This window comes from Phaethon lepturus, unplaced genomic scaffold (assembly GCF_000687285.1).
Source record: "Phaethon lepturus isolate BGI_N335 unplaced genomic scaffold, ASM68728v1 scaffold11801, whole genome shotgun sequence".
Taxonomy (NCBI): Eukaryota; Metazoa; Chordata; class Aves; order Phaethontiformes; family Phaethontidae; genus Phaethon; species Phaethon lepturus.
Window position 1 is genome coordinate 2,119 of NW_010516999.1, and position 21,467 is coordinate 23,585.

Here is a 21,467-nt window from a genome sequence, read left to right on the forward strand (position 1 = left end):
GTTCTGAGTAGCTCCAGAGATGTCTCTTCAGGTAACTTTTTGCAGTATTTGACCACTCTGATGGAGAAAAAATTCTGGTCAGAATTACCTCTGTTCCAGCTTGTGTCAGTTAGCTCTTGTCATCTCACCCTGTGCTGTATCATACATGTCACCAGTAACGAACTTACTCTTTTGCTGTTATGGTAGGAACAATAATATTTACCACTGTAAGTTGCATGAATATCTGTGTTCTAAATTAAATCTATCAACAACTTGCATGCTTTTTATCTTTTCAACAGTCATGTTTTCTGAATATTTGGACAACCAGCTGTTTGGTTGTCGGGTGGGAGAAGTGTATAGTTTTCGTGTTTTCCTGCAAATCCATTCAATAAGAATACAAGGAGAACACAGGAATTTTTGATGGAAATAACCTTTGAATGTTCTGGTAAAAACTGACTTTGGAGTCGGTGAGACATGACCTGTTGAAGAGGAAGATTGAACTTTAGAGTTGTTATTTGGGACTTGTCTAAACTCCCTATAGAAATGTGTTGTATCACATATATCACTTAAAATGTGATGAAAAATTGCTGGGACGCTAAAAAGAAGAGACAAAAAACTTTAATTCAAAGCTACTACTCACCAAAAATGCACAGCAGTGCATTTATTTAGCCTTGTCAGGTTGACAGGAACTTTCCTTCTGCAGAGCTTAAAGGTTCTTTTTCTTTTTAGGTTCTTCAGGCTTATGAAGCTGTAAACCCGAACTCTTGCAAACTTTTAAAAGAATACTTTTAAAATACAGCTGATGAGTTAGGTTTCACGTTCATTTGCAGCTTGCTTTGGAGGCTGTGTACTTCTGTGGTGGCTTTTACACAGCTGAACTTCATGCTTTCTGAAATGCTTTTCAGTATAGTTTCTTTCTTTCGTAGTAAGCGATGGATTGGAGCTGAGGCCAAAATACAATGGGATTCTCCACTGTATGACCACTGTCTGGAAGCATGAAGGACTACGAGGCTTATATCAAGGGGTAACTCCAAACATGTTGGGAGCAGGGGCTTCCTGGGGACTTTACTTTTTCTTGTAAGTAGAGCTGTAAAATATGCCATATCCTGTGCAATGTAATGTTCAGATATACACTGCATCTTCTTTGGTGGGTATAAAAATGTGCTAAGTGGCTTATAAACTTGTGATTCTTTTCGTAACTTCAGGTGAGTTACCCCTTTTTATGGTTTGCTCATTTAGAATTTGAGCAATTTGAGTCAGACCTGTTAGTTTGTCAAGTACAGGGCATTCTGTTGATGCTGTGAAAATACTAAGGAACTTGAGAGATGGTGACATAATTTGTGAAGAATCCTCTAAAAGTGCCAATACACTTTGCTTAAAACCTCACAAAAAATAAAAACCTAAACTGATGTGTTAATAATTAGAGAACATGATAAAGTTTTCTACTAAAGCTAAATGTGTAACTGATTTTTAATAACTTTAGTGACAGTCATTCTTTCATTGTGAGTTGATGAGTTGGGGTAAAGTTAATTTCCTTCCTCATAGCTGGTGTAGTGCTGTGTTTTGAATTTCATATGAGAATAATGTTGATAACAGACTGATGTTTTAGTTGTTGCTAAGTAGTGTTTATACTGAGTCGAGAACTTTTCAGCTTCCCATGCTCTGCCAGGGAGGAGGTGCATGGGAAGCTGGGAGGGGGCACAGCCAGGACAGCTGACCCAGACTGGGCAAAGGGATGTTCCATACTGTGTAACATCATGCTCAGTATATAAACTAGGGGGACGTTGGCAGAGGGGTGGTGACCACGGCTTGGGAACTGGCTGGGCATCTGTCACCAGGTGGTGAGTAATTGTATCATGCATCACTTATTTTGTATAGCCTTTTACCATTGTTGTTATTATATTCTCTTCCCTTGCTGTCCTACTAAACTGTCTTTATCTCAGCCCATGAGTTTTAACTTTTTTTCAGTTCTCCAGCCCATCCCACTGGGGGCAGGGGAGGAGTGAGCGAGCGGCTGCATGGTGCTTAGTTGCTGGTTGGGGTTAAACCACAACAACGGGCTTTACTTTTAAGGCCCATTTTTTAATACTCAGTCTTTTCTACTTCATTAGCTGTGTAACTGTGACGTGATTTACTGCTGATCCCTATTAACTGAAACACTTTTGGAACAGTTAGGTGGTACGCCTATGCACACCTCGCTTGTCAGTTGTCTAGACTGTGTTATTATTGTACTTCAGTCCTCAAGATGTGCTATAGGTTCTTATTGATGGTTCAGCTCCTGTTGACAATTTCTCAATCCACAATCTTGTTCTGGAAACTGGATCAAGAGAAGAAAGCTCAGTGTATTTGTGAGTGAGAAGATAGATACCTGTCACTGTTGCTCTCAATAAAAGGAGGCTATCTAATCGGTTTCTTTTAGACGTTAATTCTTGATATCCAGTAGCTGTTTCAAGATGCAAGTCCCATTGATACTGACAGTAATACTTTATCAATTTAAATATGTATTACCATAGTTCACTTTAAAGAGCTAACTGCTCAGAGATCAATTAATCAACTAAACAAAGATTGTTTGCTTAGATACCTATTTTCAAAGGCAGTGTACCACCTAATGTTTTCCATCATCTTAAGTGAGGTGTTTTGTTGTTTGCAGTTTTTTTTAGTGATGTAGGTTTGTTTTCACCTTTACCAAAACATATTTTACTTTTTCCAGTTACAATGCCATCAAAGCTTACAGGAAGGAAGGGAAGCTGGAAAGACTCAGTGCAACTGAACACCTAGTGTCAGCTGCAGAGGCTGGTGAGTTTAAATGCAGAGGAGATTAATATCTGCTTCTAGCCTTTCCGTATGTTGCTCCCTGCCTTTGTGTGTCAGTGCTGCTTTTCCTTACAGGTGGCAAGTGTGTTTGAGTCCAAATGCAATCATTTATTGTCTGTAAATAAATGAATGATGTCCAAGATGAACAGACGGATCACTGTGGTCTTTTTAGTTTTGCTCAGAAATAGCAGTTGTCAAAATACCTTTTGCCCTTGTTTTCATTGTGTATGAGTGTTTTCCATATTTTGTACTATATTAAGTCACAAAATATAATTATATAAATTTGCTGCTGTCGGCTTGTTAACTCGTTAAATGTTGAACACTTAGACCTAGAAAAGAGAAGGCCTATTGAAGTTAATAGAATAAGTGAATTTGTCACTAGTCCTTGGAAATCTTTATCTATAGTCCAAGTTTTCTTAGAAACTAAAGATCTGAAATAAAAATACAACTTCTATCAGCAAGACTTTTACTATGTTGTTTCTAGCATACATTCTTGTACGTGCTTCTGTGTTGTATTTAATCTAGGCAACTGAGAAGACTTTTTATTAGGATGTTGGTGCATTCATTTAATGTTGAAGTATAAAGCATATTGTTTGATGTAAAATAACCCTCCATTGTTTTTCACAACTGTAAATATATAACCTATAAAGCTATACCAGGTTGCTTGTGTTAACCTGTCAATATGTTTAAGCAAATTTCTAATGACTGAGGTGTCCATTAAATTTTGAACAGTGATACCTGAAGAATAACTGAGATAATCAGGAGTACATTAAGAAATTACTTATGTTTCCTATCTTCTACAGATTACACTACTGACTGTGGAAAGGTGAGGCAAGAAAGGGGATGTAAAAAAAAAGCCATATGCTCTACAGAATTACCCCCAGCAGGATTAGGTTGTGAAGGCAGAGAGAGGGAACAATGGTGGGCATAAACTTTGCCTGTTTTAAGTAATATGAGTACTCTTGTAGAATAATAGTTTTGTCATTGTAGAAGCCTGTGTTACACTAGACTGAACAAAGTGGGACAAGCTTTGGAGTTGGCATAACAGTCAGTTTAACTTCCATCTGTTCTCAGGAGCCATGACTCTCTGTATTACAAACCCAATATGGGTAACGAAGACACGACTTGTGCTCCAATACAACGCTGGTGTTGATCCATCAAAGCGGCAATACAAAGGAATGTTTGATGCTCTTATAAAGATATACAAGGCGGAGGGCATACGTGGCTTGTATAAGGTAATAAAATTTAAGAAAAATTCCAGGATTGGCTAGCACCACTCAGTAGCATGGTGAGATTTGTAAATACTTGTCTGCAAAAAAAAAAAAAAAAGCAAGTAATTTTTTATATTAGCTCACTTACTTTTATTCTGTGTCTTCTTTCCCACTGAAGAACTACAGCAAAAAGGCTTAATCAGAAGAAAAACTATTATACTGTTGAAATACAGGAAATCACTGAAGAATAGAGTGTAAGCTTTATGGCTAAGCCATCTCTTATTGGGTGATAATGCTGAAATGAAAGTAAACTACAAGCTGCTGCTTAATTTTTTTGAGTCTTCCTATAATTAGAATTTGGATAAAGAGGGCAGCAATAGCGTAATCTGTCTTGCTGCTAGCACTTTCTTCTATTTCATCCCTTATCTCTGTCTTTCTGACATCTTGTGGAACATAACATATGACTCAATGTAGTTGCTAATTTTTTCTTCCACAATGGATGGTTTCACAACTGCTCATTTGCCCTCTAGTTATTGAGGTCTGTAATCTGTCATCTCTGGATCCATAAAATCTGCAGACTTCTAAATACAGTCTGTGTATGTGTGGGGCTTCTATTCCCTTTAATTTAGGGAAACAGATGGCAACTGGATTTGGACTTTTTGCCTCCTCCTTCCTTCAGGCCATGACATCAAGATGCATTCATCGGTGCCTGGAAGGTGTGAAGAAACTATTTTAGTTCAGTCTGGCTCTTCTCCTGCAAGTAATGCTATAGAACAAGAACAGTATCTCTTAGGAATTGTCCTGATTACTGCACATTAACTTCTTTTATTTGCAGTGAAAAATATAATCCTTCCTATGCTGAAAGACTAGTATGCCACATACCAATGAATGCTGAATTCTGACACCAGGAACAAGGCACCTTACTTATTCCTAAACTAAAATTGTCAGAATTTCTGATTTGCCTGCCTGGATGTCTGCTCTGTTCCATGTAGATAAGTTCTAATTGCTTGCATCAGTTAGGGTTTAAGATGTCCTTCCACTGAGTTACTTTTCACATTGTTCATGCATGTAGCATGTGTTGCCTTTGGCACTAGACACTTTGTAGAGTTAATCTGCAAGTGGGGAACTAAACCAGGTACTTCCTTTGAAGAACAAATTACTTGCTTAAATCTGCAAAGAAGGTGACCTAGATAGGTCCTGAGTGACTTACATAACTATGCACACTGAGCAACTTTGATTTGATGTCAGGATTCTCTCAACCTTTTCTATACTGGGGAAGAAGGCACCTCTTCAGTTGGCTCTTTGATTTGTCAATACTTTAGCCTTCCTCCATTTTCTGTTTTTGTGGGAGTTTTCTTTTTTTCTTGCTTTATTTGAAATTTGACAGCTTAAGTTTTGTTAATTGCCCTGAGTTGCAGGAGCTGTAGTGCACACAAATGTCGTCTTTTTCCTCATATCTTAATTTCAGATAAAGTCCTTTATAGCAAATAAGGAGATCTCTTGAGAATACCACCACAAGTTGGAAATAAAATCCGGAAGTAGTTTCATTCTTATTAATTTGAGATTAGTCTTCCAAAGAATGGTATTTCTGTCCAAGCAATTCCATATCTTTCTCTCTGTTGCAAAAGATGCTGTTACTGGCCTGAGCAATTCCTTTCAGTCCTTTGGGGCGCAAGACTAGTAACGTCAAGATGCATCGATCTTTCTAGCAGGGAACAAAGCTGTCTTTATTAGCTCTGCTGGGTATTGTTCATTCATTAAACTATAGTTCATCTGAAGCTGGGTTCCTCAATTTCTTCTTCTTCCGGAACCTGGCCTGGTTTTGAAAAGACAGGAGCCTTTCCTTCACTGATTATCCCAGTAATCATCTAGGCAGTGATCTTCCCCACCCTCCATCCATTAGGTTTTGTTGTTGGCCTCTATCCCCCAGATGGCTGGGGACAGAGCTGCTCTGCTGCATACTAGGCTGAGGAAAAAAAATCAGCTTGGAGTTATATAGTTTGAACACGCCTATAGATCTGTTGGAGATCTGAGCTCTAAAAAGTACTTTGCCATGAAGCTGAATGTCATGCAGCCATCTCCATGTTAAGAGTGCTGTATGGTTCTTTTCATGAGTAAGGCAGGAGAGACCAAACATTGTAAAATAGTCATAAGATTGTAGGAGTTGGCACTTTCAGAAAAACTTAAAATATCTCTTGAGCTCTTGGGAAACTGTTAGATGTCTAGAGTGACTACTAAAACATCAATCAAGGATGCAACAGTCTTCCTGGCCTCCATGCTGCTGTGTTTGTATTTTCAGTTTTGTTCTCTTTCAGTGATGATATAGAAGCAGCAGTTAGAAATAGAACAATGCTTAATAGACAACAGTAAAATAAACAGGAAGTACAGAAAATTTAAGGAGATTACAGAGTCATCAAGACTGAGAATAATAATGAATTCTGAGAATAATAATGAATAATGAATAATAATAATTCCGGGGAAGATTATGGAGGTCTTGAGAGTGCTCACAGGGCACCTGCAGGACAACCAAGGGATCAGGCCCAGCCAGCATGGGTTCATGAAAGGCAGGTCCTGCTTGACCAACCTGATCTCCTTCTATGACCAGATGACCTGCCTGGTGGATGAGGGAAAGACTGTGGACGTTGTCTACCTGGACTTTAGTAAAGCCTTTGACAGCGTCTCCCACAGCATTTTGGGCCCCTCACTACAAGAAGGACATTGAGGTGCTGGAGCGTGTCCAGAGAAGGGCAACGAAGCTGGTGAGGGGCCTGGAGCACAAGTCTTACAAGGAGCGGCTGAGGGAACTGGGGTTGTTCAGTCTGGAGAAGAGGAGGCTGAGAGGAGACCTTATCGCTCTCTACAACTACCTGAAAGGGAGTTGTGGCGACGAGGGTGTTGGCCTCTTCTCCCAAGTAACTAGTGATAGGACAAGAGGAAATGGCCTCAAGTTGCGCCAGGGGAGGTTTAGATTGGATATTAGGAAAAATTTCTTCACTGAGAGGGTGGTCAGGTATTGGAACAGGCTGCCCAGGGAGGTGGTGGAGTCGCCATCTCTGGAAGTGTTCAAGAAACGTGTGGATGTGGCGCTTCAGGACATGGTCTAGGGGACATGGTGGCGCTGGATTAATGGTTGGACTTGATGATCTTGAAGGTCCTTTCCAACCTAGTGTTTCTGTGAAGTACGCTAACAACAACAAAATCCTAGCAGTTATGTGTGCTCTTTACCAAGTGAAGTAGATATATTGGACACTTCTGTATTGTCGTTTCACCTTTGGTAGGCAAGATTCTATACTCTGAGGATAAAGTATTTTTTCTAGCCCATTAACGTCTAAGGCATTTAACTCTCTCTGTTTTGCTATGCTTTTGTCTATGTTATTTTCCTCCTTCTTGCAAATGTGAAGCTTGTAAGCTAAGTGACTTTCTATGTCTTTGTACTTGTATATGGCAAAATCCACTGAGATTTGGCCATCTTGATTTTAACTTTAATCCCAGGTTATACAGAGAGACAGAAGCGTAAGTAACTTTCACGTAAAAGATGGTATCATTTTTCACCATGAAGGAATCGAGATGCATAGGGACATAATGGCATACTTCCAGCGTCTGTCTGCACAAGTTGTCAGAGCAGGGCACTCATACTACTGGTCTTTGGCACACTGAGAACTCAAATGAAGAAAACACTGAACAGATTACAGGGGGAATCTGCTGCGTCCTTTCGAAACATATAGCAGAAGCTGCTTTGGTGTGAGCACGCTCAAACGCTTCAGGCAGTGATATGAGTACCACATCACCAAATGAACCTTGTTCCCTACTTAACTAAGAAGCTTAGACTTTGCACAATCTACATTTGCCTATGTTCCTTTTCATTGTGATGGGCAACCTTTGAAACACTAACCAATGAGACATTGTCCTCTTGTCGTGGATTTAGCACTTGGAGCTGTTTAAGCCAACTTTAAAGTACAAATTTTTCCCCGCTGTCTGCTGTTCAAAATTATATGCTTTACCATTGAAATTTCTAATTATGTATTTAATTCTGTCTATTGTTCTAATCCTCCAAAAGAGGATTCAAGCAGGACTTCTTTGAGCAACCATTGATTCTGATAAGACCTCATGGCAAAAATCTTCTGAAGGTACATTTTGAATATTAAAGTAAAAAAAAAGTGAAATTATTTTAAAATTTATCTTCATAGTCATATTATAGATGAAAAATAAGTATCAAATTCTATCGATTTTTGCATAAAATTCTAAGAATAAGCAAATAGAGTAGGAATATCTTTCAAAAACTTCCTCAGCCAAGATATTTCCTTACTGTGAAGAAATCTGTTTTGCTTTGAAACATATTTTCCATAAGAACACATTGTTTTGTATGATCAATAGAAGCCTGGATGAGCTCTTATTTTACTGAGGCGCATTGGCTGACAGTTGCCTCACTCCCTTCTTGCATTTTTTTAATATTGGCCCAACATTAAAAGTATTTCAGTCTTTGGAAGCTTTCCCCATCAGCACAAGACTTAGAGCATGCTGGTACTCATTTAGCAAGTATCATCAGTAGATGCTTTAGGACTCTTGGCTGCAAGTTATCCAAATCTGTTGGCTTAAATTTAAAAGTTTAGCACTCTTAAATGTCGTTTAACTTTCTTCTTTTGTTGGTGAGGAAAATATTACCTCAATCTCCTATGATACAAATACATCATTCTTGTTCTTTCCAACTAGAGAGTGATTGCTTCCTCTGTCTTTTAACGGTTTGACTGTCTAACCATGGGCAAGTGTTTGTCAAGATTTTCCCTGCTATCGCTATACATGAATTTCATACTGTTACTTGTTCTGCTGACCTAGGTAATTTTCTCAGTGATATTTTTGATAATTTTGTTTTTTCTCTGTTCCTCCTCTTCTGTTTTTATATTACTGGTTAACTCTTTTCTGATCCAGGTTTTCTTAAAACTAAAGCTGTCCTTTTCCTTCTGTTGTGGTCCTTTGGCTTCAGACTTCACAAAAGTCTAGGATTGTGCTCAGAGTTAATGAAATATAGATGTTTGATTTAATTCCACTTGTTCTCATTTGGGGAAGTGTTTCTTCTGGGACTTTAGCCCTTAATGCATTTTGTCAGTTCATGGTCACTGATGATTAGTTCATGACTGTTGTTTTCTACTGTGAGAAGAAATTCATCCTCATTTATCCTAAGAGATCCTAAAAATCACTTCCTGAATGGCTGTAATATTGTAAACTTAAGAAATCTATAGCATGCAGAGAGCTAATCTCTGAAGTGGTAGAAACTCTGTGCAATTTTTATGGATGCTGTTTTAGTTAGGGCTTGTGGGTTTGTTTTTTTTTTTTAGTTTAGGGTTTAGTGGGGTTTTTTGTTGTTTAGGAATTTATGAAGTAATTTACCATTTTGTCCTGTTACACTAGTCCAGTGGACTCCTACCAGGATGCCTTCTCTTTTTTTTTTCGTCTTCTCCAGGCTCTTAGCAAGTAGTATGTTGATAAGTCTTTATTCAACATTCTGGACTTCTGATTTAGTCTAATATGGAGTTTTGTGTCTGGACACATCTTTTAATTCCTCTGTCTTAGCCTGAATGGATCATGGGAAATAAGATAAAACTGTTTGTTAGCAGTATTTTTGAGGAAATTCTGGTTGAGTCCTTTTACCCACATTTTGATCGCTTACTCCATCATAATTGTCCCTTTGCAATAGTTTTCAGCAAGCTTTTGGCTCCCTTAAGTCATTTCTGGCCAAGATGATTAATCCACCATTTATTTGTATTTTTCCGGTGTAAGTGACCAACTCTTCAAAAAGAGATTTAGTGCTTCTCAGAACATATGCATCTGTCAGCTCATTTTCAGCTGAGCTAGTCCTGTCCCTGAAGGAGCTCCTGCCTTCTCTTTCTTGTAGAGACACTTCAGAAAATACCTGTTTTCCTCCTTCATTTCAACTTTTTTGAAATAAAAGGTTTCTGTATACTTTCATGTTACACTCTTGCTGTCCATTAGTGCCTCTTACAAATGGGGAACATTTCCCAGACTGCTTTGTTACACCTTTGGTCACCTCTGCTCAAGGTGGCTGCCTTGGGGTGTGCTCTGAGCAGGGTGAGGAATACACTCAAACTGATCCAAATTTCAGATTTCTTTCTTTAATCTAAGTCATCCATAAGTCCTTGTAAGAGTTAGCTTTCCATCTGTGCCCTTCAGCTTTCCACCATGCAAGTGTGTGGGTGTGAAAGACATTGAGATGCTGGAACATGTCCAGAGAAGGGCAACGAAGCTGGTGAAGGGTCTAGAGAACAAGGCCTGTGAAGAGCAGCTGAGGGAACTGGGGTTGTTTAGTCTGGAGAAGAGGAGGCTGAGGGGAGACCTTATCGCTCTCTACAACTACCTGAAAGGAGGCTGACGCAAGGTGGGTGTCAGTCTCTTCTCCCAAGTAGAATTTCCTCTAATTTCAGGATGAGAGGAGATGTCCTCAAGTTGTGCTGGAGGAGGTTTAGATGGGATATTAGGAAAAATTTCACCTATTTTCACAGGGTTGTCAAGCATTGGAACAGGCTGCCCAGGGAAGTGGTTGAGTTACCATTTCTGGAGGTATTTAAAAGATGTGTAGATGCGGCACTTAAGGACATGGTTCAGTGGTGGACTTGGCAGTGTTAGGTTAACAGTTGGACTCAACAATCTTAAGGTCTTTTCCAGCCTAAAAGATTCTATGATTCTATATATACACAGACATTTTTCATATAGAAATGTATATATATCATAGATACACGTTTATATATACGCACACACGTACATATCTTTCTCCTGGACTTGTGACAAGAATTTTTTTGTACCTCTGCTCCCGATGGCCCTCCTCACTAAGACGCCAACTTCTGTCATTGCCTTACCAGTCTCAGGTGGGAACTAAACAGTTTAGTGCCAGTCCCCGGAAAGGGACAGGCACTGAGCAGCACATCTGCAAGACTGCAGCTTGATTTGTACTCTTACAATCCTGATCCATGTTACCAGCTTTTCAAGGCCTGTGCTTGTGCTCTATGAGGTGGAGATCCTAGGCCACTTGTTTTATCTTGCTCAATGATTAGGTGTCTTTAGCCTGTATGTCGTTTGGAGAGAAGTAACATTTATTACACTTCTGTGTGATGCCTGCCATTAAGAATACCAACTCAGAATCAGCTTTGAGTCATACTGTACAGTGACAGTTGTGCAGTCACAATTTGTAAAGTAATGGAGGAGATACATATGTGTGTAAGCTGAGCTGTGTCAAGTTGTATAGTTTTCATGCACTGCTGTTTAAACTTGTTTTATTCCTTTTTTTAGGGATTTGTGCCTGGTCTGTTTGGAACTTCACATGGAGCACTTCAGTTCATGGCATATGAGGATTTGAAACTGAGATACAACAAGTATAGAAACAGAGAATCAGATACAAAGTTGGTACGATTCTTGAGAATAAAAATGTGTTGTGGCATGTGATTAAGCAGAAATCTGTTCCATTTGTCTAGGTCATAAAACAGCCAAATGTACAAAGTATTGATACATTAATTGGAATGTAGAATATATAGAAGGAAATAATACTTTTTCACTTTTTAGCAATAAGCAACTGGTTAGTGCTGTTTTCCTGTAGGGAACCCAACTTGTTATTTCGGCAGGTCTTTTGAGAGGGATGAATGTTTTTTTGCCTTACTTTGTGGAACCATAGGTGGTGATCCTAAACACTTACATGGAAACTGGTCAGGTGCAAGTTGGGCTAATGTCATTACTTCTGGAAGAAGTGTTTCACTTGATAGGAATGAGAGGGCACAACACATGTTTTACAATTCATTACTTGTAGTACTGTATATAGTAAACTTTGCCATTTTTAAGGTACATGTATTATAAGGGGGAAAAATGTAGAGTATCATTTAGTTCAACATTTAAAAATCAAATAAGATTTTGGGAAATTGTCTAATTTAAACCATATTTAAGGCAAGCTTGGTAATTTTTGTTGCTTTTAGAACACTGTGGAATACATAATGATGGCAGCTGTATCCAAAATATTCGCTGTGTCAGCAACATATCCCTATCAAGTTGTGCGAGCTCGTCTTCAAGATCAGCATAATATGTATTCTGGTGTGTTTGATGTGATCCGCAGGACATGGAGGTAGGCATGCAGAATTAAAAACTTAAGTCCTGCAAAGTGGGTCTTGCAGAATCAGAACTATGTTTTCTGGATTCCATGCTGACTTGCAGAACTAGTGCAGCTCAGAGCAAACAAAGTATTAGCTGTACAAAGTCACTTTGTGCAAGATGCTACTAATAGCAATAATCTAAGGACAAAGGAGGAGATAGGAGAGGGTTAATGCTAGCCTGCAGGCTTCTGTTGTTTATTCTGTCTCCCTTCTCTCTTGCCCAGCAAATTTCACTTACAGATTAAAAAATAACATTGCGTTTTCTGTTTTGGGGCTCTTAAACAATGAAGTCTCACTTGAACTGCTTTAGATTATCACAGGAGTGTTTTGCTGTGGGGAGTTGTGGCTAATCCAGATGCCTGGCAGGAGGAAGTGAGCTGGCCAGAGCTGTTTATAGTGATGTCCCTGGGTTACCCTGGGGCCTGACTGCATTTGTAGTCTAGTCCCAGCTTCCAGTAGGACCTTTAGAGAACTGTTACCTCACACCTACGCATATTCTTTTCCCTCAGTTCCACAGGGCATGCGAGAGTTTTCACACAGAAGTCTCTAGTTACTTTGCAGCATGCAACCAACGTTAATCTCGCTTTGGACAATGTTTCTGGGTTGCAGCATATTGCAAGAGGGACATGAGTGGAGTCAGCTAACTCCTGGGGTATTAAGAAGTGCCACATGAATGAGGCTGTGGTGTTCCAAGACCACCCCTGGCTCAGAGGCAATACAACCATTTTGACTGAAGCCAATTCAAACCAAAGTTGCTCTGATGTCTCAGCAGTGTGCCCTTCAGTGCTGCAGTCTATAGGAAGGCTTATTGGTTCTGATAAAGTGTGAATGTATACAGCTATTCTGAGACCACCATTGTACTCATTATGAATGAAATGCAACCCAGAGCCCTACAGAGGGTAGGGTAAACCATACACAAGCACTTTGCAGGATCTGTGTTAGCTGTACTCATCCCTTCAGGTGTCCTAGGCTTCTATGAAGCTGGAAAATAGGAAGCTGAGATTAAAAGTCCTTAAAACTTTTTAACAGCTGTAACATGAATACTCTGATTCTAATTGGAATAAGTTAGATTCTCATTTATTGGCCCATAGAATCAAAATTCTGCAGGAGGTGCTTTAATTCTCTGAAATTAAATACTGACTTTAGTTACTTATGTTGACCCTCAGCTCATTTGCTATTACATGACCCAAAACCACCAAGCCTTTCAGCCCTGCTGGCTTCGGTGAGATTATATGGATATGGAAATGCTTTTTGGAACAGGCTGCAGAAATTTTAAGTTATTTTAACCAGTTCTTGTGGCATGAAGAAAGATAGCAAATTGCCTTCTACTTAGACAATACAAAAAAAAAAACAACCCACAAACACCCAAACCCTAGGCTAAATAACTGGCCCACAGAATACTATTGTATGTTGAGAAGAGCAAATGATGGGTTAAAGTTTTATATATTATGGCTCCTTAAACACTATAGGAGGCAATTATTCTGAAACTGTTATTCCTAACCTCAAGTACCTCTCTCAGTGAAAGTGTGAGAAGAAAAATGCCAGGCTTTGTTTTATGTCTGATTTCTATTAAAAGACGTTAATTAAAACTAAATGTTTTTCTATGTCTTTAAAGGAAAGAAGGAGTTCATGGATTTTACAAAGGAGTTGTGCCCAATGTGATCAGAGTGACTCCTGCCTGCTGTATTACCTTTGTTGTTTATGAAAATGTGTCTGGTTTCTTACTTGGTTTCAAAAAAGAAAAAAATTAAAAGGCATGAGCTTGTGTTCATTAGGAATCTACCCTTTATTTTTTATATTTATGATCTGGGAGAGATTTAGTTCAGCAGTCTTTTTTTACACTGTGAATTGATGTAGTATTTTGAGGAAAGAACCTGGAGATAGTAAAACCCTGCCACCATCTCTTCTGCTGAATATTCCTGTGTTGCTGCCTTCCTCTCTGAATCAGCTGTGTCTGCTTGAAACAGATGTCTCTGCAACTGTGAAATAATAGCACTTTGACTGGGTGAAGGCAGCTGTGCAGCAATTGAGTTCATCCTGGCCTGCCTGGAATAGTGGACTAATCTGTTTTGACAAGTCCCAAGATGGCAGTTGGTCAGATTCTATTCCTACAGAAGTGGAAAACTTCATATAAAAGCAACTCTGGGGTCTGTCAAAACTAAATCTTTATCTGAGTCTCATGAAGAAAGTATGTATTTAATTGCTTACAGCAATGTCTTCTGAATCCACCTCTGTGTTAATTTGTCAGATTTTAGGATATGGAATGCTTCAAATTCCATTGCTCATCCAACACAAAAATATTGCCTCTGTGGTGTGCAGTTTGGAAACTCAAAATTGTTTTGTTAAACAGCTGTCCTTTCTTGGGTTTGAATAATTGCCAATCTGATGAAACCCAGTTCTTGTCTCATACCAGGACAGACTTGCATTGTGGGTTTTGGCTTGCTTTTAGCACCAGACCAAAGTGTATGTTGTGTGCATTGCTGACCACTTACTTAATTCATTTTTTCTCTCTTCCCTGCCTGCCTTGTCTCTCCCTCTCTGTCTCCCTGTGTCTCAGAGAGATTCTTTCTCTGTTACTGATACATCTGACCAAATATTACTAAGTATATGCATATTTGAAAGTAGCCTTACATTTTTAAAATTAAGGTTTTTTCCTAGTAATCCCACAGAGATGCAGTTTTCAAACCACTGTGATAACAAATGTGACCATGCTTACTTTCAATAATATTCTCTGGAAAAAAATATTCTGTAAATAAGTAGTCTAAAAAATACTGTGCACAGGACTTTCTTTAAAAAAAAACAAAGCGATCCATTAATGTCTTCTGATTTGGTCTAAGGAAAGGACTGTAAGAATGCATTAATTGCTAACTTAGTGATAAAACCAGTACATCTCAGTAAATTTGTATAATAATGATGTTTATTTGCATGCCAATAATTGCTATCAAGGATATGTACTTTTTGGAGATCTGGGTTTGTTTTATTTTTTTAGTTGTTTAAGAAAAATACATTACTGGCTGCAACATCTGTCTTCTGCTGTTAGTAAGAAGGTAGTAAGAAGTATCTAGAAAGTATCATTTAACTAAGGAGGAAATAAGTTAGCAAAGATTATTCAACAGGTAGGGGGGAATAATCAGTTTCATAAGGAGCGGAGAATACAATCCAGCAAAACACCTGCCTAATCCCTTAGAGAAGTTTCCTGTTTAACAGAAGACTAACCTAAAGCAGACACAAGGCTTTTTAAATAAAAATTTTACAGATTAGGGAATTGGTTCCAATTATAAATTAAAATCTGGAAGACTACAGAAACTGCTCAACATTTTGAATCTTATTTCAGCAATCCACTTGCTTGTTTCTGTTGATACTACTGCCACTTACCACATTTTATGTGTAGTTAACTTTATTAATAATTTACACTTTCTTCTCCACTATCCCATTCCCTTTATTGATACATCTGATAATCTCATCTGGAAAAGGCGTGTGGCCATTATGGCTGGCTTTGTTTTTTATTATGAAAGTTTCCATGTGTATTTAGCTGAAGATCACCTTTACTGGAAGTTTATCATGCAAATGACTGTATAGATCCCTAACAGCTACTAACTTCTGCCTTTGGAGGGTGTTTACTTGGTTTTGTGTGTGTTCTAGTATGCAGAATGAATTCAACGGAACACAGCGATAACTCTGCTAACCAGGGTCCAAAAAATACTGTGAAGACATACGAATAAATCGTAAGAAGTTTTGCACTTACTACCCTGGATTGGTGTGCTCTAGGCGCAGAACAGCTTAGTCATGCTCCAAGATAAATGCAAGGACAGGCTACAAGCATGTACACAATCACTTACTGTATGTTAACTGACATTCTGTAAATTCACACCATAGCTTAGCTCATAGTAACTTGTTTGTGTTCAGATACCTTAAAACCCATCGTCCAAGCCAATGAAAACAGTACAGTTCTTCAGAGACAAAATACCAGCTGTGTAATTTGCTGGCTTTCAGCAATATCACATGTAAGCTTGCAGTTGAGAAAGCCTGAATGCTCTCCTAGCTGCAGGTGTGTTCCTTCAGCACTCTTAACAAAAGCTGCAGACAAGAGCTACCAATTTGAGAGATGCCTGGGAAAAATCTTATAACCTGTTCAGAAAAAAAGCTGAGATTTAATCCTAAATAGTTGAAATAAAATCCTTACCTCAGATTGAATGTTTTTTCCTTTTAATTTGTGGGAAGAGTGTAGATTTCTGCATGTTGTACGTGCTTTTTCTTGTTTTTTTGATTAATGTAAAATTGGTTTTGTAATATAAACGCCACTTCTTTGCCTTTAGAATCTGTACAACTTTTAAAAAATATTTGAGTATATCACCTGTTGCATTTGGAAGAAAATACTTAAAATCTGAGGCTAATGCTGTGCTGGCATGATCAGTGTTGTCACTTGTCCAGTCTGGAGGCTGCAGTCAAGTATCTGTGACATCATTCTTTCACTTTACCAGTACACTTTCTGAAAGTCAGGGCATTTCAGCCTGCCTTATTTCTCTATCTTCCGAACGATTTAATATGTCTAGCTTTTAATTAATACCAAAGTGATATGTATATGTCTGAAAAGCTAAATCCAGGAGAATTATTTTACTGGAGCAATGAAATTAAGTTTTGTAACTGTAAAATTATTTAGTATCTGCGTGCTAATAGTGGAGACCAATAATAGATGTTTATATTGAAATCTACTCTGTTGAGAGGAGAAAGATGGAAGGAGAGCTTAGTCTATTTTTACTTCATTGTTCAGAACAAGGTATTTAATGCTTACCACATCATCTAGGTCACAGATAAGTCACCAGGAGTTTGTTGAGAGACTTAAGACTAACAGCAGAGCATCCTATGTTGTAGTCAGGTTTACAGGAATAGATGTTATGTATGTTTTCTGAAGGCTAAAGCCAAGACCCGAGTTTACTTTCTTAGAACTTTATATGAAGTCTTCTACAAGAATCACTTGTGTATCATAACACCATGTAAAATACCTTAAACAGTTTGATGATCAATAAAAGAGACTGCATTTTTTTAAAAAGGTCTTATTTATTTGATACAAAAAGTTACAGTTCATTCTTAAAATGGTGGTGATATATTTTCATACATCAAATGAGGAATTGAAAAAGTTAATGAACTTGGGTTTGATATTTATATTCTAAAATGATTATTATAAAAAGCCTCTGCAATGTGCAAAAAAAGGCTAGACAAAGACTACAGATGCAAGAATTTGGTGCCTTTCAGTCAAATACTTGCATTCAACTCTACAGAAATAAATTCTGAAGAAAATTGTACAAAATTAAAAAAAAAGGGGGGGAGGGAGTATAAAAAAGAAGAGAAACTTATTTTGGCAGTTCTTCAATGATGATTCGGGAGACCGAGTTCCATCCAGTAGAAGCATCTCCCCGTGGATAATCTGAGCAGGTCCCGACCCAGATGGCAATATCCACCAAGCCGGCATTGATCCCCTCACACAGACCTTCCACTGGATAAAGGCAAAAATCAGGTTACCTCAGCAGACACAATCACTTTGTATTTCACAACTGAAGGTGGACACAGGTACTTAAGAACAGCAGTTCACTGCAAGCTCAGGCTATTTAATTAAACCTGATCGGCATTTTTAGAAATAAAACCTCTTTCTTAGAGATGTGGCAGCGTAGGTTAGAGTCATGCACTGCCTTTATCCATGCTGCTGCTTAACGTCTGCTGCGGTACCTGAAGCAGATCCCAGTCCACAAGATGGCTAAACGGGAGGTATTCCTGCTTCTTTAAATGCCCAACTTCACAAACTGGTAGCTGGGATATGGCTTCAATCCCAGCCAGCCATCTTTTCAGCAGTGATGGGGAGGAGGGACGGGGACACAGCCATACCCAGCTTCCACAGCTAAGTCCTGCAAAGGCGACTGCCACCCTGTGAGCCTCCCCACTCCTATTTCACTGCTTCTGTATAAAGTTCCACTTCTGTTGCACTCTTTTTTTTTTTTTCCCCCCGCTAGCACCACTAGTTGAGGGTGGGTTAATGAAGCCAGGTGGGTCCTACCCCTTGATGAAAAAACCTACCATAGCTCTAGACATTAGATTTCATGCAGTCATGAAATAGTACAGGGAAGAAAATGGAGAAAGACTATAGACCTGATGTTAGTCCCCTTTTCCTAGTGTCACCTCCTTTTAGGTGAAGGACTTCCCTAATTTGCCTTTTACTTAGCAATTGAATAATTTTTCCTAGGTACTTCAATCCGGAGGTAGTTTTGTGCCCCATCTGAAATTACAGTAGAAATTCCAGGAGGAATAAATCTCATCTTATGCACAGGTAATGCACAAATACCAGTACTTTAAGCCAGGATGACACTGTCTACTTGGCAATAAGGCAGTTTCTCCGTATGCTAATACAGCACAGAATGTCTCTATTCATGTTGTAGCAGAGATCAGTAGAACTCTCTGTATAGAAATCTCTTCCACTTATAAATTGCAGGATGTGAGTAAGAAAGATGGGGACAGACTTTTTAGCAGGGAATGCTGTGATAGGACAAGGGGTAATGGTTTTAAACAACATGAAAGTAGACTTAGACCAGATACAAGGAAAAAAATTTTCACAGGGTAGTAAAACCCTGGCCCAGGTTGCCCAGAGAGGTGGTAGATGCCCCATCCCTGGAAACATTCTAGGTCAAGTTGGACAGGGCTCTGAGCAACCTGATCTAGTTGAAGATGCCCCTGCTCATTGCAGAGGGGTTGGACTAGATGACCTTAAAGCATCCCTTCCAACCCAAACTATTCTATGATTCTACCATGAAAAATACCACAGTAGTAAAGTACCATTTAATAAATAATTCTAATACTGTTACACTTGATAGTCAACTGTGAGACATCAGAGTAACAAGTGTTAGCTGGCTCCTCTTCTGCCACTTCTTTCAGTCTTTCGACTTTCTGAGGCAGACTGTACTCTGCATCTGGTAACTAGATTTGCTCCTGGCTTCTACTCCATCTCTGTTCATGTGGTCTTGGCATACGTACCTGAAGAAGTTCGGTGTATATTAATAGTAGAATTCAGCTCTGGGCTTCCTTGATCTAAATATATTATGGCTTCAATAGGAAGTGGCCCAGTACATTCTGCTCCATTAAAAGTAAAGTACCAGCGCTGACAGCAGGCATTTTTGCATTTCAGCCGAAGCGATCCACTGAAGAGGACGCGGAGAGCACTGTTCGAGCGCATCTTCGTAAATGTACATTCCTAAGAGGAGACAAAAATGCTTTGGTAGCAACCAAAATAGGTTTTGAACCTATTTATTTGCCATATACTTATATTTAGGAAATATATTTATATTTAAGAACACATTAGGAATATATGTATAGTTATTTCAGAACGTTTTGGCTATTCTCTTTACTTATATTTAGGAAATATATTTATATTTAGGAACATGTTAGGAATATATGTATAGTTATTTCAGAATGTTTTGGCTATTCTCTTTAGTCTCTTCCCTCTGGGAACAAAAAAAAAAAAAACCACACAACCTTCAAGTACAATTTCTGCCTCTGTCACCAGAAATCCTGGATTTAACAATTATCACAAGATTTGTGAGAGGCTTAAACTCTAATAAAAGCTTTCAAGTTTTTAAGAGGTTGTTATTCTGTCTTCAAAATGCTGGAGATCAGGGCGGGGGGGAAGCAAGGGACAGTTCTCAAGTACAAGGCAGTGAGAAATGTCTACTCAAAAAAGTTGATTCTCACTCTAGCCACAGCAATAGCAGTTAAATTACTCCAACCAATCTGGCCATCGCTCCACAGCTGGGATTGAACTGGGATTTCTTCCCCTCCTCTAGGCTTGCACTGCTGTGTTTGAAAGTTTTATACGCAGAGCTGCAGCGGAGGACGGACCGTTTGGGTAACGCTTGGTAATTCTGCTCCTGAACGATGCCGATCCTTTCCGCAGTAGCATCCTGCAACTGAGTTTCAGTGAGCGACCATTTTGAAGCAGGAGTTACAAAGTCAGGTACAATCACCAGAGGAAAGAAAGATGTACGTCTCTCCTGTTCCTTATGATTGAAATGGTAAAAACCTTGCCCTATTCTGGGCAAGCTGGAGGTATTTTCTTGGTAAGTGTGACTTTCAGCCTTACAGTTACAGATCTGGTCTTCTAAATGTACTCTTACACCAGCCACATCATTCTTTTGAAACACTATTAGAGAAATGAAATGGGGACATAGCTGTGAAACACAGCTGAGATGAATCTGAAGTGGCTGAACCTTTGAGAAGTTCACCCTTACATGTAGAAAAAGGCTCCGATGGGAAATCTGTACGACTGCTACCCAGCTCACAGAGGCAGATCTAGAGCCTGCTGAGGTTGGCGAAGTGCAGCATCCCAGGCAAAGCTAACGTACCGCTATCTTCCCGAGATCGATGCCGTAATTAAGCGCACTCCACGAACACTGCTTGAAGTTGGGCGTCCAGGACTCCTCGATGCTCTCGCGCATGCACTCGCCCTTCTCCCCCTTCAGCCCGTCCCGTCCCGGGATCCCAGGTGTCCCGGGGATCCCGTTGGCTCCTGGGTTTCCATCCCGTCCAGGAACGCCACTGGGGCCTTGCAAGCACATGCCGTTGTACTGAAACACAGACAGGTATTGCTGCTTCTGCCCGTTAACGCCGAGGCTAAGAACTTAAACACAAACAAACAACAACCACAAAACCCAAAACCCCTGCTGTGACACAAGCTAATGGGCTTTCTCTGGATCACGAAGAAAATGGTTTCATAGAGGAAAAAAGGAAAAATAAAATTTCAAAGATAAGCAGTGACAGCAGAATTTGCCGTAAATTAAGACACGAATTATTTCATGAAAAGATGCATAAATCCTAGAATTAAAAATTGTCCTAGTCCAAGGATTAAAACCTGTTGGAAAAACCTGAGAATATTAAAAACATTCCAAAGCAGAAACAAAAAAAAAGTTATACGTTTATAGTTACTTTCTCCTAACCCACCATTGCTTGTACGTCTTGTCTTGGATAATAAGCTTTTTTTATCTTTTTTTAAAGTAGAGTAACTTTTGCATTTCATACAGAGCGGAGGTTAACGCTGGTTTTCTTCTGTCACCACTCCTCCGAGACAGAACCACGTTGCGATAGCCAAGCCACGCAAGTCAGACTCCAGAGCGCGCACAGCGCGACGGTGCCGATGTTGGACGTGGGAAGATGCACTCTGGAATAATCCCGAACTCGGGATCCCCGTTCGTAGCAGTGGGAAGGCACACGAGGGAAGACGGCACACTAACGTCCTCCCTAACATCACGATACGAGGAAAGGCCAAACGTTGCCCTCC

At 39.3% G+C, this 21,467-nt stretch overlaps 2 protein-coding genes across 3 annotated transcripts; one reads left to right on the plus strand and one right to left on the minus strand.

Moving 5' to 3' along the window:
• Positions 1 to 904: 904 nt before the first annotated feature.
• Positions 905 to 14,232, plus strand: SLC25A32 (solute carrier family 25 (mitochondrial folate carrier), member 32). Of its 2 annotated transcripts, XM_010296240.1 has the most exons (6): positions 905 to 1,056; positions 2,690 to 2,775; positions 3,868 to 4,028; positions 11,304 to 11,417; positions 11,978 to 12,123; positions 13,767 to 14,232. In XM_010296240.1, exons 1-6 carry the CDS (start codon positions 956 to 958, stop codon positions 13,900 to 13,902), a joined length of 744 nt encoding a protein of 247 aa, XP_010294542.1. In that variant the 5' UTR covers positions 905 to 955; the 3' UTR covers positions 13,903 to 14,232. The 2 variants fall into 2 exon arrangements, with proteins under 2 accessions (XP_010294542.1, XP_010294543.1); XM_010296241.1 differs by lacking the exons at positions 905 to 1,056; positions 2,690 to 2,775 and adding an exon at positions 2,840 to 2,877 and having other exon boundaries at positions 13,767 to 14,175.
• A 2,965-nt stretch (positions 14,233 to 17,197) lies between these two features.
• On the minus strand, positions 17,198 to 20,778 carry CTHRC1 (collagen triple helix repeat containing 1). The gene is made up of 3 exons (XM_010296242.1): positions 20,536 to 20,778; positions 19,172 to 19,388; positions 17,198 to 17,645 (listed from the first exon to the last, which is right to left on the minus strand). The coding sequence occupies exons 1-3, from the start codon at positions 20,746 to 20,748 to the stop codon at positions 17,503 to 17,505; spliced, it is 573 nt and encodes a 190-aa protein (XP_010294544.1). The 5' UTR covers positions 20,749 to 20,778; the 3' UTR covers positions 17,198 to 17,502.
• Between the last annotated feature and the right edge of the window lie 689 nt (positions 20,779 to 21,467).